Source organism: Rhinichthys klamathensis, unplaced genomic scaffold (assembly GCF_029890125.1).
Source record: "Rhinichthys klamathensis goyatoka isolate OS25496 unplaced genomic scaffold, OSU_Roscu_1.1 h1tg000487l_1, whole genome shotgun sequence".
In the NCBI taxonomy this organism is placed as follows: Eukaryota; Metazoa; Chordata; class Actinopteri; order Cypriniformes; family Leuciscidae; genus Rhinichthys; species Rhinichthys klamathensis.
The window spans coordinates 1,519,468-1,538,511 of NW_026606974.1; the positions used below are offsets into that span (position 1 = coordinate 1,519,468).

General features: G+C 37.3%; 1 protein-coding gene across 1 annotated transcript; it reads left to right on the top strand.

Moving 5' to 3' along the window:
- The first annotated feature begins 1,998 nt into the window (after positions 1–1,998).
- On the top strand, positions 1,999–18,972 carry mmp11a (matrix metallopeptidase 11a). Its single transcript, XM_056237451.1, has 8 exons — positions 1,999–2,252; positions 9,092–9,342; positions 12,590–12,733; positions 13,786–13,919; positions 14,587–14,804; positions 15,421–15,625; positions 16,773–17,036; positions 18,387–18,972. Exons 1-8 carry the CDS (start codon positions 2,142–2,144, stop codon positions 18,503–18,505), a joined length of 1,446 nt encoding a protein of 481 aa, XP_056093426.1. The 5' UTR covers positions 1,999–2,141; the 3' UTR covers positions 18,506–18,972.
- Positions 18,973–19,044: the final 72 nt, after the last annotated feature.

The following is a 19,044-nucleotide window of genomic DNA, read 5'->3' on the forward strand; positions in this document are numbered from 1 at the left end:
CCCATCGACCAGCTATGTCTGTTATTATGTTGTTTCTACAGGACTGTTCTACAGGATAACGGTGGCGCACCATCCACTCTAAAGGGTGTATGTGGCTGCCATTTCAGTTTTTCACTCGCCTATTGATTGTTGCGTAGTAGGTAATCACAGTTTGGTGGCAGGGTTTCTGAGAGGAGCGAGGCGGCTGTTACCTAACCTGGTACCTGCCTGGATTTGTCTTTGGTGCTAGCGCACTTTCCAAGCCACCTTTTGAACCGCTGCATGCTATGGAGCTGACAGTGCTCTCATTCAAGACGGCACTTTTACTTGCTGTGTGTGGGAAGAGAGTGGGTGATTTCCATGCTCTGTCTACTGACACGGCTTGTATGGACTTACACCCAGACGTGGATATGTGCCCAAAGTGCTGTCTACGCCGTTTAGAGCACAGGTTATAAAGCTCAAGCGTTTGCTCCTCAGGAGACCATGTCTGTCCCACATCCTTTATGCCCTGTTTGCGCATGTGGACAGGTCTAGTAATTTTAGACTGTCAAAGCAGCTGTTTGTCTGTTTCAGAGGTTGCTGTAAAGGTCTGCCGCTTTCGAAAGAGCGCTTGTCTCACTGGATTGTGGAAGCTATAGCGTTGGCATATGCTTCTAAAAATGAGACTTACCTCTTCATGGGCTTGGAATAAAGGGATGTCGATTCAGGACATTTGTTCGGTGGCCCGTTGGTCTTCTTAGAACAACTTTGCTAGATTTTACAACCGTGAGATTCCCTCTTTTGCACCACATGTTTTGTTTGTGCAGGATATGTAAGCTGATCTGTTTATGGCTGTTTGCAACGACTGGCCACACCCTTCTCTGTGAGCTGTGTGGTTTCAACTCTGTCCGGTATAGACTAGGTAGGCCTACCTAGAGTAGACCCGACCTACTCTAGACCTAAAATAGGTTGGGTACTCTGTTCTGATGCACTGGCTCGGCTGCTTTGATTGGAGCATTTATTTCCAGCCTTAGCAAAAACGCTTGAGCTGTTTGTGCGCTTGTTTTGTCGCTTTACATTAGTGACAGATGTCACTTGTTTATTCATCAGTTCGGTGCTTGCATGCGTTAAACGCTTACAAGTGTGTGTATACTGTTATAATATGCTTTACTACTTCATTTGTGTTTTCTCTTTATGAGAGTGTTACCGTTGGGTCAGCCCCTCGCCCTGTTATAGCTGGGAGTGTGTCATTCGTTATGTGTCATACTTAACCTATGTGGTTGGAATGGAGTGTGTGACCATCATTGGTTTGTGTGTTGATGTAAAGGATGCCACATGCTGAATCGCCCTTCCACAGTTTAATTCCCTTGTCATCATTTTATTCTGCATAACTGCTTGCAATTATGAAATAACAGCCAGGACTCTGTAGAGCTGAGAATGATTACAAGCGCAACATAGAAAATAGTTAGTCTACTTTACATTGCCTATTCAATAATTTTGGCAATTCTCATTTGCTACTTGAATCTATATAATTTTTGTTAAACAATAAAAATTCGATAAATTTAGCATAGAATCAATTTGCATCGCTGCCCGCGATTGTGTCAAGGATCAGCCACATTTCCATGTGCATCGTAAAAACGCGGATGTTTAGGAAAGTGCTGCAGCAAGTTTTTGTGCCATCTAGTGGCTAAGAGGAGAATCAAATCAAATGTGCCTTTTTATGTATTTGTACAAATGTTTTTTTTTACAATATAGCGCTAACCAAATAGATTATTCTACAGTTCCCCTGTAAATCTTAGATAGGCTACATCAAAAATATTAGTCTTTCCCTAAAATGTTAAACATTTAGAGAACACGCAGATCTAGTGGAAATTACATTTGGTATTTATCCAAATCTGACCAAATTAGGGAGTTTTTGTATGCACTAGATTAGGCTACAGGCTATTGATCAGCTCTCTTCAGAGGCAAGAGTTAAAAGTCACGTGGTGAGACAGGGCAATATTGTCACTCCGGCCCAGAAAAAAAGTCGGTGTATTTGGGGAAAGAGAACAAAGAAATCATTGCATATACATGACTGCAGTCTCCGCAGCAGCAGTCGCACAGGCATTGCGCGAGTCGTTTGCACCGCTACCTTCCATCGCATTTCCACTTCCAGTAGTGGAGCTCGAGGATACAGGAGGAGGATGCGGGTCTCCGGGCTTCTGTCAGGCGCTTTCGCTCTGCATGTGCTCCTGACCGTGAGATGCATGCCTTTGCATGGGGGGCGAGGACTGATGAAGCACAAAGAGCCCCCGGTGAGTTTATTAATGCCAGTACTCTTATTTCATACATTTGATGTAGCCTATTGTTTCGTTCCAGCTCTTGAAAATCGGTAGCCTGCTGTTTATTTTACGTTTTACCGTTATAACTTGCCACAAAGTTTTAAAGTTTGAGTTTTACTTGATAAAGTCTAACAAAATGCTTTTTATTTTACTTTCATGCAACATGACAAATAGGGAAACAACAAAGCAAAATTTGTTGAGCTTTGGCTTGTTACCAGACTATATGGGTTATAGGCTACATATCATCATAAACCATAAATTGTAAAACGTCGTCTGAAGCCTCTACAATTACGAGCCAGAACCTGTCATTTTCATCTGGGATTGTTAACGTTTTTTTGATTCAGGATTAGTAAAGAATGAGTGCAAGTTTATCTCTTTTAACTGTTTAACTGCCATTAAATGCTGTATTTTCCATAAATGTACTAACAACCTTACTGTGCCACACATTAGAAGTGTTTGTTTGCTTATTAAAATGACCTAATCAACCTGTGAACATATTCTGAGTACTGAAGAATGGCTTTTTAGTGTTGTGTTTATGATGACTCAGGTGTAAAATTTATATATGCTGTCAGTTTGTTCCCTCGGCGATGACAAAAGAGCGAGGGATTGTGCAGGCATGGGCAAGTTTGTGTTTCTGTGCCATCTGGAGGGACACACACTCCCTCTCTCACACACACACTGATGCATAGCCTACTGTAGAGAGAATTTAGGGAATGTGATAGCCTGCTCAGAGAAACCGCACTGTCCTTGTTCCTGTTACGATTATTTTGGCCCCATGTTTCCATGCACTTCCCTTGCTGAGAGAGAATAGATTGTGTAGTTTGTCAGCCATGGCATTCAAAATGCTTTGTTTATTATTATTATTTTCACATCCCAGTCCCATTCACATTAATGTCTGACCCACAGGGAGCGGAAAACATTGGCAAAGGAGGAGACTCTAGTACACAGTTCATTTATACAGTTTATTTGAGGTTAATATATGCAGTTTAATATTTTCACCATTTAAAAGGAGTCATGTAATTTACAATTTAGTTTAATGTTAGTTAAGTTTAAATGCCTGAACATGGGGAAACATAAAAGTTGTCATGTATCATTCTGGTTAAGAATTATTTTCACATTTTTAGTTCAAGTGGACCCACAACAAGCCACTGGCCCTGATATAAAATATTAAAAGGGGGGGGGAGCACAGTCCTAGTACACCCCTGTACTGGGACTGTGCTATTTAAGAGCAGTTTTATTGGGTCTGTAGGTGCTTATGTAATATATTGTGTTCATTAATTTTTTTTGGGAAAAATAAAGCCTCAATAAGGTTTATATTATTAAGTTTTAATAAAGTTTTATGTATGATGAAATTATATACTGTGTATAACAGAAATGTAACTCAGAACCTTATCTGTTTGGTCATCTTGAAATGATCTCTTTTAGATCATTCTTAACTTAAGACTATATGGGAAATTGTATACTTGTGCAATTTGTCAGTGAGTGTTTACGTCATGTCCGTAAATTAAGAAAAGGTTTGTCCGGTCCGGCTCCTATAGTGCGTGTATTGTGCAGTAGACTTGTGGTAGTGCCTTAAATACTTATTTTTTTGGATGTTTTTTTTTTTGTGAAGAAAGGAGTTTTGATGTCACAACGTAATGTAATGTAATGACATTCGCTCTCAAAAAATCACCAGCAACCAAGGGTACACCGCAAACCATCATCCGCTTAGAATAGCAGAGACGAAGCCAAACTCACAAAATTACAAAAACAAACCACTAGAGGGCCAAAAGTTACATAGCCTCTGAAGTGTAAGTGAAATCACCTGCAATCCAAACAGCATTTCCATCACAACACAAAGGAACATTGTGGTTTACGTATATTAGTCAAGATTATAAGGCTCACTCACCCTTAACTTATTGGGAAAATGCCCCTGCTGTGATTTTGTCGGGGTCATTCAAGGAAAGCATGATAATGATTTCCTGAATGTGCCAGAGCAGGAATATGTGTGTGTGGGTGAGGGAGAAAATAGGTTTATGTGAATAAACCAGGTGCCAAAATCCTTCAAGCACTGATCCAAACTTTGAAACATTTACTACAGCTGGTAGAGGACTGAGCTGCTGGGGATAAAGTTTAACATGAGCACTGGTGCATAAACAGTATCTGGGAGCTTATCACCGAAAGCTACTTGAAAGTATCCTTTAGTCCTGCACTGGACCGCTCATCACTCCCAAAGTCAGCTGCAGCTTCTAGGGGATTTACCTGTGAATATTTGTTCAAATGGTAATCCTTTAAAGCTTCATTTATCTTGCCATGAAGAGTTGTGATATGTTGGTGTAAGGATTAGCTTTTCTTTTTCTCTCCCTGTCTGATGTCTGTAAACCAGATTGGACAGTAACCCAGATCTTTGATCCTGCACTCTAACCATCCAAAAAGTATTTATAGGGTCAAAAGGCTCATTTAAGTACTTTTGATAAATGTGTAAATATACTAAATCATACATATTCCAACATACACCATGATCCTTTTACCTTAATTTTTACTTAAAGTAGTAATCTTTTAAGGAGGCCGACTCAGTTGTTCCTGAAATAATCTTGCTTTATGAGTTAAATCTGAAGTGTGGGATTTTTGCATTACTAGTCATCAAACTGAGAAAAATAATAATTGTTTCCAAACATCTTTCCCAAACAGTCCTACGTCTTCCAGTGGTTGCATAAACAGATAGCCCCACTCCAAAACTCACACCATTAGTTGAGTCAGTATTGCTGTGTTGGGCTAGATCGGATGCTTATGGATTCAGTTCAAGTTAAACTCAATTAACTGCATTTGTGACATAATGGTGACCACCACACTCGTTCCTTGTTTTCTTTATAAAAATCATAAATCAAGGTTAATTCTCTTAAAACCAGTTTGAACTGTAAAGTTATTGTACATTTTTTGGTCATTTCAGGGTTTACACCATTATGTTTGCCATGATTTTTTTTTTTTTTAATTAGTCATAAATGTACACAGTAAAGGTTAGTCAGCGATTTTTTTTGCACTAAAACACACATATAGTTTATGTCTTGTGGCTATACTATTGAAACTGGCTGCATACGAATATGCATACTTCCTTACTTTAGTAGGCGAAAAACATTTAGTGAAAAGAGTTGCACATCCAAACTCACATTATTCATAAAACAATATGCAAAAAGTATCCGGGTGACTTACAACTGTTGGTGAGATTCTGAAGTGCACATCCATGGACACTTTCCTGTCCCATGAGGCCACGGAAGAGAAGATTTAAATGACAGAGAAGAGATGCAACTGACACTGGTTGGTCACATTACAATGACAAAATTACATTCATACTACACATATTCATACTAGAGCATATTTATTTAACCGTCGCAAAGTAATAACTTATTCACAGAGAGTATCCGATTTCGGACGCAGGCAGTGAGTGAATATTTTAATGTTTACGTATTGGCCTCAATCACTTCCATTGTAAGTGACTAACTGTAACCCATATTTTTGCTTCTGTCTTAAAGAAAAGGACGGAAATGTAGAAATTAGTTTTTGTGGTTTTCAACATCATGCAGCAATTGCTGCCAATTGAGCATGACATTGAACCCTGAATATTCCTTGGAGCAAACAGTAAATGCTTTAATAGCACCACAGAACTACCGTTTACACTTTTCTGAAATATCAACCTGCAAATTGGTTTACTTACAGTCGACTCTGTTTGGAAGAGGTGAAAGGATTAAATCACTTTAAAGTATTAGCTTTAAATCACCGTTTTGCCACTGAAAGTGGCTTGTACTCTCAGTTAGTTGAAAGCAATGAGAAAAATCCTAACAATTCATCCATTATGCAACACAAGAACCTGACATTTTTTTGCAACATAATGGTCCCATATTCACACAATATCACTCTTTCTTATCAATCTTCCTCAACAAAGGTTTCTGAACAGGTCAGATATCATTAACCTGAATTTGGGGATTGGGGATCTCTGCTGGTGTTTTGCAGTAATCTAGGCCTGGGGCATAGTTCTGGAAAACAGCACATAGGGGCAAACAAGATGCACTCAGATGCACCATGTCAGGTCCTCTTATCAATATTTCCCCTGTGCTAAAAGCATGTGTGAACACAGGAGAGAGGCGGGGGGACGTGGGAGCTCTAGGCAGAGACAGGCTGTGTACCTATGGGAGTGACCGAGTGAGGCTCAAGCATAGACCTCCACTGGCAAATCTAACCACACATGAAAGGAGACAGCACCATTTATAACTTGGCTTTGTCTGGGGGGCGTATCTGAAACATGAATTAAGTCGAACTATACAGGCAAAACGCTGACTCTAAATATTTCCAGCATTAAAAAATGAATCAGAAAGCATTGTTGGCTAGCTTTCAAACTCTCTGAGACAAGTTTTTCTCTCCCTGTCTGATGTCTGTGAACCCATTAACCACTGACCCAGAATTTTGATCCCACTCTAAAAGGTATTTTCAGTAGCTCTAGGGTCAGACGGTTCATTTAAACAGGGTTGATAAAAGTGGACAGCTACATTCTCACACATATTTCAAAATTCACTCTGATCTTACTTCCATTAACTTCAGTAAACCATAGCATTCCTTTCTATGGCCGCTTGGTTTCCATTTTGTGTATATAAAGTGCAAATTTGTTGCTTTAATCTCAGCAGACATTTAATGAAATAAACTGCTTAAACATTGGGGATTGTGTTTTGGCAGAACATCAAGGCACCTTGGGCAATGCTTTCTCTTTAGATTACACACACACTTACACACATGAAAAAGCGACCTATTGTGTTGACTTCATTCCCCCCTGCATAGTATAGTCAAATGTGTCCAAACTTGCCCTCCATTTTTGAGAAGTGGGTCATACACACATAAACTTTGAACTGGAGTTCTAAAAACATGCATTGTAAATGAACAATGCAGAAAGCACCTCATCTTTGTGTGGGCCAGATGTGGAATGTGTGTATTATTCCAGGGTAATGGCCGATCTCTCCCACTGATAGGTCAGGAGTCATGATGCTGTCAGATGTTATGATGAGATAAACAACTGAGAAAATAATACATTTAATCAAGCATCTGCTTTGAATTTCACTTTGTAGCCAGTTTGGTCCATGACATTTGATTGAGGGTAAGTGCTTAGCGTAAATATTTGAAATGAAAAAAGATGATGCCATACACTTTTAGAATATTATTAGAAGAAGAATATTCTGATAGAAGAATATTTCTGTGAATATAGATGTTTCATGACTTGTAGGTGCATTTTGTGAAAGCAACATGCTGAAAAAAATGATATACATACATTTCTAAGAACTTGACATATGCATTTTAAACTAGAATGTTTCTTTTCTTTATTGTGGACACCCTTATTTGTCATTGACCCATAAGTGTATTAAGTATACAGTAAGCAATACCTGCAACTTAATCCAAAACACAAAGAGCAGAATGAACCTGAACTGTCTGTGCACATGCTTGAAATCAGTGTGCTGGTAGAAAGTCTCGCTCAGAGACCAGGGCACATTCCATAGTTCCTGCTGGGCATTGTCTCCAATATAGCAGCTCTGCCTCACGCATGAGGAGTCACCGCTGAGCCTCCGTCCCTGGGAGAGAGACACAGGGTCACAGAGGGGAAAACGTCTAGCCTGTTTGCCGTTTCTTTGCAAAAGTCCTAAACATTTTATAATATGTTGTAAACCAGTCGAGGGAAAAAAACAAGGGCGCCAACAATCTTGTCAGGACTGTGCTTTTTTCTTCTAGTCCAAAGGAAGACATAAAGATAACATAAAAGTCACATTGTAAAAACTTAAAATCTTCAAATTGTAACATTTTTCACTTTTTGAAATACATTTTGGTTCTTATGATATTATGTAAGTATTTATTTAGACATCTGGGGTTGGTAAAAGTGGGTAAAAGGCAAGACTGTAAATGAAAGCTGAAACATCCTGAAGTTTAAAACCTCTATAAATGCCTCAAAAATTCTGGCTAAAAGCACCAAAGTGCTGCCCAAGGCATTCTTCTCTGTCTTTAACGCCCATGTTAATGAACAGCCATTTCCTCCAAAGTATGTTTAGGGACACTAAGCAGTCCATCCGCAATCATATCTTACAGTTAGTAAACAGCATCAACCATGGGAAAAACACGATTTTTCATTTTGTATCAGATTAGGTCGGCCTGGCTTGTTTGTTTTTATTTAATGTTCCTTAACATACTTTATGTTCATTATCATGAACTGTTGAATGTCCTTGCCAAAGGGGTCAGTATGTAAAAAAAAAAAAAACAGGTAGTACACTACCGTTCAATAGTTTGGGGTCGGTAAGATTTTTAAATGTTGTTTGAAAAAAATCTTACTAATGCTGCATTTATTTGATCACAAATACAGTAAAAACAGTAATACTCATGTTATGAGTAATTTAAAATAACTTTTTTCTATTTTAAATGATGTAATTTATTCCTGTGAATTTTTGTCACATGATCCTTGCTGATTTGGTGCTCAAGAAACATTATTATTATCAATGTTAAAAAAATGTGCTGCTTTTGTGGAAACAAAAGGATTCTTTCATTTATTCGAAAGGATTTATTTGAAATAGAAATCTTTTGTAACATTATAATGTTTTTACTGTCACTTTTGATCAATTTAATGCATCCTTGCTGAATGAAAGTTTTCATTTCTTTAAACCCCAAATTTGTTAACAGTAGGGTCAACTTTATTCAATTCATTGAGCTTGCGTTAAACTTCACTTACACTCACAAGAGCATTACAACATACTGTCCATTGTTGTCCATTACCAATAAGTTCATGCAGGTCTTCCATCTTTCCATAACAGAGTTTGCCACAGATTCCTCATTTGCTCTCTGAGAAGAGGAGAGACAGGGTCCACCTTCACCACCCTCAGGACACCATTAAACCTCAGGCAAAGGGTGAGCCGCTCAGGAACAGCTCCGGGGGTGTAGGTCCACTGCGCTGTGGCGTCCCAGACTACCCCGACCAGAGAGAGGTGCATCTCAGCAGGCACCCCCGGCAGAAACGCTTTGTGATTTTTGGAGGACGCTGGCCAAAAACTGGCCTCACTTACAAGTAAGGTGTACAAGAAAACTACATGTATTATATATAACATCATGGATATTAATTGTATGATTTCATTAATATTCAGTAGGTGCTTAAGACCTACCTGTTATTCCATTCACTCCATAATAATATCAATAATAGCTAAATAATAACAAGTGATTAAAAGTGTGTGGGGGCATGTTGCATCCAGGATTATTATAGTTTTATTATAGTTAACTAAAATACATGTTAACGGAAATAAAATATATACAACTTTAATGGCAACATTTCTTCCTTTAATTTAGTTCAGCTTGATACAAAAATAAAAGTTTTACTGAAATTAAACTATATTGACATATTTTTTGAAAACAAAACCAAAAAAACCTTCAAAAAATGACAACACAACAAAATTACTAAAACTTTAACTAAAATGAAAATGAAATAAAAACTATATAAGTATCTCAGTCAGTGATACTAAAATAACAGTGATCCCATATTGGTTGAAATCCCCTAAAATTATTTATTTATTACATGTTTTATAATTTATTATTTAGCAAAAACAATAATCATCATCATAATAATTATAATAATAATAATCCTGATAGCTTTCTAGAATTGTATACAATGAATATTGTTGGCTCTATGAGAAATTGGTTTTGTTCCTGTCGCTTTGGATAAAAGCGTTTGCCAAATATAAAATAATAGTAATAATACTTATTATTAAATAAAACACACAATTATTATTGTTATTATTAATATTAAAATATTTAATTATTATTATTATAATCACACATTTTATACCAGGGTCTTTTTTATTGTTTTGATGATTGTTGTCCAACACATTTACTTTCTTTAACAACACTGAACTTCTTTTTTGTGTGTGTGTGTGTGTGTGTGTGTGTGTGTGTGTGTGTGTGTGTGTGTGTGTGTGTGTGTGTGTGTGTGTGAAGAATAACAAGGTCCAGATCTTTTCAGTTGCTGCATCTCAATTCTCATACTTATACTACATACTTTTAGGGCGTAGTATAAGTAGGCAAATTGAGAGACGCAGCAACTGAAAAGATCTGGACCTTGTTTAAACCTTGTGAAGAGTAGATAAAGTAGATACTTTTGAGTGTGTAGCAAAAGAGTGCACAATCTTGGGACATACTATCACGTCATACAATTGCGTCTTTTACAGTTGCTCTCTGTCGCACCCTGTCACAGTAAACTGGTCTGTCAATCATCTAGTCACAGTTAAAATCCTCCACATTTCATTTCATTATTATTTCTTATCGTATCGGAGAGAAATGCAGTTGCACGTTGATCTGCAGTCACGGGTCTTTCATGCAGAGAACTCTTCTCATATTAATGCATAATGATGCATTTAAAAGTTAATGGCAAAACGAATCTTGATAAAAGTTCACATTGTTATTGCAGATGAAATATAACACGGATAACATAATTATTATTATTTTTATCAGGTTAAACTCACTCAATCCTTTATCTAAACCTCTCACCGTCGGCCACGCATATCCAACCTTCTTTGTAGTTTTTTAACACTTTTTACTTGTTGTGTTTGTAGTTCCTCCTCCAGAGCGCAATGGGTTGTGGGCAATATTAGCCTTTAGAGTGAGCACGGATCCACACTTTGAAAATCTACCGGAAATAGTAGACCATCCGGGGATTTTTGACATACTCTTTTCAACATACTATGCTTTGGGACACACTTATTCTCACATACTATTTAGGATGGATAGTATGGACATTTTGATGCAGGGAGTGTCTCAGAGCCTTTTTGTTTTCAACAAAGAAGTCATTTCCCCAATTTTTTCAATATCTGAATTAATAGTAATGTTTGTGCGCTGATAGCACTTTCTATCTCTGTTCTGATCATACCTAAGCAAGCAGTTTATGTGGAGGAATGCAGGGGCATTATAGTCAGACCTGTAAGGGAGAAAAGGTCCTTCTTTGAAAAAGAAAGTAATCAGCCACATTTGTACAAGAATCTATTCACAGGCAGCACAGTGTGGATGCATCCGGTGGAAGATGTAGAATGTCACTGTTTTCTTTCTATGGTCGTTTCGCTCTGGATTGTTCTTTGTGTAACAGTTTTATGGCTGAATAGTACAAGGGTGTGTACAATGTGGATTAGAATGGGACAGTATAAGATAAACTAGATGTTTACATTGAAATATAATATATATATATATATACATAATGGTTGTGAATATAATTCGCACAACGAAGGAGAATCAAAATAAACTCACACTCAGGAGAATGTGGAGAAATACAACACATCTTACACAAACGAGAACGGACCAAGAACTAAGGAGAACACAGGGCTTAAATACATGGAACAAAGGGATCTAATTAGGAAACAGCTGAACAGAATGACTAATCAAGGAGACTAATGAGAACTCAGGCAGGCAGGACACAGAAACAAAGAAAACAAGACTCAAACTGAACATAAGTCATGCTATTGTGAATTTTTTCTGTTGCTATTGGAGGATATAAGACCACAAAAATATATTTGTTGTAGTTTCCATTCACTGCTATAGAAGTTTACCCACCTATGACGACTTGCGCTTCTGAGAACCCCAGACACGTGAAAAGCATAAACACAAGAACACAAGCATAAAAAATGGTATCATAAATTCTAAGCCGGAGGGGCTGAATGAATCAAGACACATTCCATGACACAGACAGGTGTGTGGGCCCTCTGATAAAGCTTGGCTTCCTTTATTAAAATGCGCATTTCTAAATAATCTCTGATACAAGTAGAAACAGCTTTTATAAGTTCCTGTTAACTTGAGCTACACAAATTATTACTGCTGTTCAACGCAAACATTTGAAGAATGCTCAATTAAGTGCTCACACTTGTGTGCATGAGTCATGACTATAATAAAAAGTTAATCATGCCCAAATTGTAAGTGAAGATTGAGAACAGTCTGATATGATACGGTGTCTGAAGTTACTCCTGGTGAGTTCTGCTTCTGTCAGAGAACTGGGTCATAAAGCTGCACACATAATACCACTACAACCGCAGTTTAATTATGCTCATAAAATAACCAATCAGAGCACATTATGAGGTCATGTGACATGTTAACCAGACAGATGCCTATGGTGATGAATAATAAAGACGACTCACTGGTGGTCTCTGATGTGGGTTTGTGTCGGTTGGTGGTCCAGCAGTGAAAGACTGGTGGAATGAAACACAGTGTGTTTATGCAGGAGAAAATGTGATCACATGTTTTTTGTTGATAAACTTTGAGCATTTATCAAATTCTGTGTTTAGAATCCAGCGCTTCCCGTGGCAGATGAGCGAGGATAAAGTGAGGCGAGTTTTACTGGAAGCTCTCAAGGTCTGGAGTGATGTCACACCTCTTACCTTTACTGAGGTTATCAACCAAGAGGCCGACATAGTCATTGACTTCACAAGGTAAAAAATAATAAATAAATAAAAACACCTTTCACTATGCAACAAAGTAACAAAGTGAAGGATTGGGAATTTTGTAATTTTTGCTTTAGGTCTCTTCTGGCATAAATGCAGTACCATGCAAAATCATGTTCTCTTTTACAGTTATTTCTGAAATACCCTCTCCATAGATGTATTTGTCATCCTTGATTACTTTATCCTGCAAACAAAGTGTCCAATAATACAAGCGTTACAAGATAAAGTATTAGTATAGTATACGGTATAACTATAATATAGAATGATAGTATAGAACAGCACATTATAATAAAGAAAAAAACAAGTAATGTATAGATGATAAAGTATAGTACAGTACAGTGCAGTATAATATGGTATATACAGTACAGTATAACATACACTACTGTTCAAAAGTTTGGGATCTGTAAGAATTTTTCATATTTTTGAAAGACGTCTATTATGCTCAACAAGGGTGCATTTATTTGATCAAAAATACCGTAAAAATTGTATTATTTTGACAATTGTTTTCTATTCTTTATCTGTTTTCTAACTGAATATATGTTAAAACGTAATTTATTCCTGTCACGGCAAAGCTGAATTTTCTGCATCATTACTCCAGTCTTCAGTGTCACATGATCAGAAATCATTCTATAATGCTGATCTGCTGCTCAAGAAACATTTCTTATTATTATGAATGTTGCAGACAGTTGCGTCATATTTTTGTGGAAAGGACCGCGTATATTCGAAATAGAAAACTTTAGTAAACTTATAAATGTCTCTATTGTCACTTCTGATCAATGTATCCTTGCTGAATAAAAGTATTGGTTAAAAAACAATCTCACTGACCCAACTGGTAGAGTGGTGTAGTAAAGTACAATATACTATAGTACAGTAGCATTCTGCTGGACATGCAATCTCAAGATAGCAGAATAATAGCTTTTTCTTGACCCCTGATATTCATTTTAATTTCATGTTTTCATATGTATGTCTTTAGGTATAAAACTGAAGAAATGAATATATGGAGAAACTTTACATTATTACTATATTATATCCTATATTAGGTACTGGCATGGTGATAATTTGCCATTTGATGGCCCTGGTGGGATCCTGGCTCATGCTTTTTTCCCAAGGACGCACCGGGAGGGAGACATTCATTTTGACTATGATGAGTCCTGGACGGTGGGCAATGAACTTGGTAAGTGGTAAAGATAAAATCCTCATCTTACCGCTTCACTGCCTGCCACTTTCTTGGAAAACTGTAAATCCCTAAAACAGATAACACACATTCTTGGGAGCAGTAAATCAGTCAATGTATCATAGATTATGCTTTCAACACACCTATACAAACTACCTGTAAAGTTCTGATTCATCTCTGATTCGCTTTAAGACTTTGTGTAGACAAGCAGAAAAAATTGTTTTCGATTTTTTTGCATATCTGACACAAATCTCAAACATGATCCACATTTCAAACCGATCAGTCCGATTAAAAAAAGATTTATTTTAATAATTTGAGGTGTGACGTGTGTGACGTCAAGTTTTGTTTTAATGTGTAATGTTGCTTAAAATACATTTTGAGTTCAGCACCTCAGTGAGATGTCATGACAGACATAAGCAGGGGCAAAATTTCTAGTTTTATGTCTCTCATTCCACACTGAGAGCAACACTCAGCTGTTGGATAAGAAAGCCTCTCGGCATCCTGCTAACGTTTACATAATTACTTCAGAAACTGATGTAGAAGCACCGGATATTGACGGATCAGAAGGGATTAGAAAAACAAAATGACAATCATTCCTTAAGATCACATTTGAAAGCCAAATCAGATTTGTGTGAAAAAAAGCATAATTTATTTTGTCATCCTACAGGAACAGACCTTCTTCAGGTGGCAGCACATGAGTTTGGCCATGTCCTGGGTCTACAGCATTCTATGGAGCCTGGGGCCATCATGTCCCCATTTTACAGCTTCTCCTATCCTCTCCAGCTCAGTGAGGATGACAAGAAAGGGATCCAATACCTCTACGGCCCCCGACCGCAAGCCCCGCCCCAAGTCCCTATGGAAACCAATGAGATTATCACCAGTGCAGTGAGTCACTGAACGCATCATCCCGCTTCACAGTTTATCTGCGGTCAATTACACTTGAGAAATTATCATTAACATTGAAAAGAATTAAATGAATGTCAGCAGCAACATCAACAGCATAATCTTTATTACTATAATCTTTAGGTTAACCTTATCGGTTAATGTTAAAAATACTCATTATTTCATTAGTATAGACATAAGATTTGACATAAGACATAAGACATAAACAATTTGTGTGTTAACATATCACATTTTAGTGTGAAAAAAACATTTACTAACCTTTTCTGTGTGAAGTTATATCCAATTTTACAACTTAAACCCTAAAATGATGATTTAAGCCAATTTTAACTGAATTAATGTGATTAATAATTAATCTCCATTGTAAGTGCTTCACTTTAACCTCAATTTTTCCGTTTCCTTTTCCAGGGACAGTTCATAATTATAATTTCTTTGTGGTAATAAATGTTATTATTATTATTATTGTATTACAAGTTTGTTATTGGATTATACCACGAATATTCCTAAAATATGAAGTATTTTAAATTAGTTTATCTATATGCTCCCTTTATTCTCACTCCCGTTATTTCATCTCCTCTTCTCCCGCTGTCATTGTCTGTAGCCTGACGCTTGTCACACAGATTTCGATGCTGTGTCTATAATCCGTGGGGAATTGTTCTTCTTCAAGGCCAGCTATGCCTGGCGCATCAGGGAGGGCCGTCTGCAGGCGGGATACCCTGCCTTGGCCTCCCGACACTGGAGGGGCATTCCAGAGAAAATAGGCGCCGCCTATGAAGACAAAAAGGGCAATATCTGGTTCTTTGAAGGTGGGTGAGTGCAACACCGGTGGCTGACTGTGGTGATTTGTGGTTGGAGGACAGGATCAGACAGGCCTGGTTATATACATATCTATGGTGACTGGTGGTGCGGTACTTCCCCTTGACCCATATATGAAGCATCCTGAATTTTGCCTCTAATGCAGGGCATGATAAAATATGACCATGTAGAACAAATGCTACTTACAACAGATAAATGCACTTGTGTTGTGCAGTGCTGCAGTATCTAAACAGAATTATACACTGTAGGTTGTTACTGTAGCTTAGATGGTACTTTCTCTGAATGAATTTCACTGAGCTTTACAATACTGAGAATTTGGTTGAAATTCAGTGCATTTAGACTAGCATAGGTTCAGTCAGTCAAACATGGGGTACATTATAATGCTGTAAATGTACTTCATTTTTTCACCATTAGAGGGAGCACCCGTGACTGACTTTGACAATTTTATAGATACAATGTCTTAAATTCACTTTTTCATAATTAACGGCATAAAAAGTCTAAACATGCCATATTGTGGTCTGCATACTATTGAGATTCTGTACTTTTAAAGCTTTAGAGGGCTATAAAGTACATTTTTATTCTGATTTATATGCTAATTTATATTTTATTAATTTATTAAGCCGTCTTAGAATATTGATCATTCGAAAGGCTAAACATATCAGGATTTTGTTGTAATTTTTTTTTTATCACCCAGTGTAGCAACTCATAATGTAATAACAAATAATAATGTGATGGGTATTTATATTTTTATAATATAATAATTTAGTCAAAATGTAATAAAATCTTGAGCTCATAATGTGATAACGATTTTTTAATGTAATAACTTTTTTTCACATAATGTAATAGTCATGATTCCAATTCTTTGTCTTGTGTTTTGAAGGACTTTTATGTTGAAGTGTTTTCTTAGTTCTCTTTGTTTCTGTTTTCATTCCTGTGTCCTGTTCCTGTGGCCATGTTTGTAGTTTTGTAGTTTTTCCAGTTGGTTAGTCTTCCCCAGGTGTGTCTGTTTACTTGTTATCTTGTAAAGCTTGTTTGCCCCTGTGTATATATTTACACTGAATTAAAATCACTGAATGAAAATCATACATTAATGCAGTCATATTTATAACAAACTCTTTCCTTTGTGTCCTGTGTAAGGTTCCAACTACTGGGTGTTTGATGCAGAGCACAAGATAACAGGACCGGACCCTCTGCAGACTATAGGCCTCCCTGTCACGCACATTCAGGCTGCACTGCGCTTAAAGGAGCACCACGACCTCAATACATACTTCTTCAAGTCAGGAACCTACTGGCGTTTGGATCCCCAAGACAACAGAGTGGACACACCCTTCCCACGCAGCATCCAGCAGGACTGGTGGGGCGTCCCTGATGAGATTGATGCTGCCTTCCAGGATGCTCACGGTACTTCCAGCTCAGCCTTTTTTAATACATATCAGTGAATGTTAATATTAACAAGAAAGAAATCAGGTCTCATAAGTTAAGAAAGTTTATTGAAGGTTTGTGCGTTTTTAAATTAATCGAGTGACTGATTCAATAACCCATTTATAAATCACTTGCATCATCTCTGAATGAATCAGCCGTTTTGAACCAATCATTTTGAATTAAAGGCAGGGTAGGCAATTTCAGAGAGGCAAACAATAGCAAGCTAGCTTTGAAAGCATAAAATACCCACCCTCTGGTGGTACATAACATTACAATAATAATGATTGTAAACATCTTACAGAGTTCTGACTTGTACCACCTGACTGCTGTAGATTAATTTTAAAAAATATGAGTCTGAGGACGTGAACCGCTCCGAGTAGTAAGTGGCTTGGACATGGCTTGAACGCAGCATAAGCTTGTTGTTCTGGTTCAGGAGGAACTGTAAAAGGTGGATGCTGATTTTTTGAGCTGCATTAAACAGTCTGTGTAAATAGATCTAAATGCCACTTCAGACGCAGATTCTTTGCCACCTCTGCAATTAAAAGATGGATTATGTAGATACTGATTTGATTGGTAACAGCCCGATTGTGTCTTATTCCGATTGAATTTATTGATTAAATGGAAGAATTAACATAAAAGATGTTGGATCATTATCAACAAAATCCCCCCAAAAGTATCCAAAACGTTGTTTTTTTTTGTCAGTATCGGACATCTCTAATCTCAGAACAATCATATGGAATGTAAATCTATTTGTAACCGAAGCTGCACATGAACGTATGTGACATATGAACGAAATTACTTCAATGATTTTGAGTCACTTTGACCCAGAAAGGGTCATTTTCTGCATTATACTAAGACTTAGTGTATAAAACTCAAATTATGTTTGTGGGTCGAAGTGACTCAAAAAGATGCAACAGGTCACGTTCACAGAATAAATGCACTCAGCTTCTTAATTCAGTATACTACAATTGTACTGTGGTCATTTTCTTATTTTGGTGAGCTTCACATTGATTTGCTTCAAAATTATGGTGCTTCAATCCAGGAGAGGGAATTGGAAAGAAACATCATAGGCAGTCGTTTGATTTGTCACTGCTCTGACAAATTGAATTGGTGAGTGTGACAGACCTCTGACAGAAGAGGGCGATATTTCAGCAGCAGCAGTCGGTGACAATTGTTTTGAATCAAGTTGTTTTGTTACATGACATACTACTTGTGCACACTCACTTTACAATTTATAATTTATAAAATACATTAGTTTATAAATGCAAAACCGTTTCCCATTATTGCTTTTTCTTGCGAGTTCGTGTAAAACTGTTTTATACTCTACAGGCTTTGCCATCTTCATCAGTCGCCGACAGTACTGGAAGTTTGACCCAGTTCAGCGTAAGGTTTTGGAAGGTTACCCGCGCTACATTGGTGCAGACTTCTTTGGATGTAACATGCCATAAACCCTCAGGAAACATTTCTGTCTCTTTCACCATGTTCTCACACTCTGGTTTGAAGCATACAGTGTAAATTTCCCAACATTTTCATGATGACGAACTGTACTATGTAACCTAAGTTCTTGTTCCCCCGGGCATTTCTCTTTCCTTCACCTCAAAAATGTCTGATTAATCTAATTTCTTCTCAGGAAATCTTGCACATCTGAGCTTTATGAACCACGAGCAGCTATGTCTGTATTTGTTGTATATCAAGCAACCACTGTGTAAGAAGACATAAATACCCTGTTGTTAAGGTGCTAAATAAGGTGCTAAACATTTGTCAGGGATCTTTGCACCAGTTGCAATGTCCGTTACTCTTATCTCTAAGTTTTTACAATTCTTTGCAAGTTGTACTGTATCTTAAACTGTGCAGTTTGTGTTAATTAATAACACACACACTCACACTTACACACTCACTCACACTTATTTAGAGATTAAGTTTCTCTTATTCAAATGTTGTTGTTTTTTAAATGAGAGAAAATGGAAAGACAAGGATGTTTTGTAAT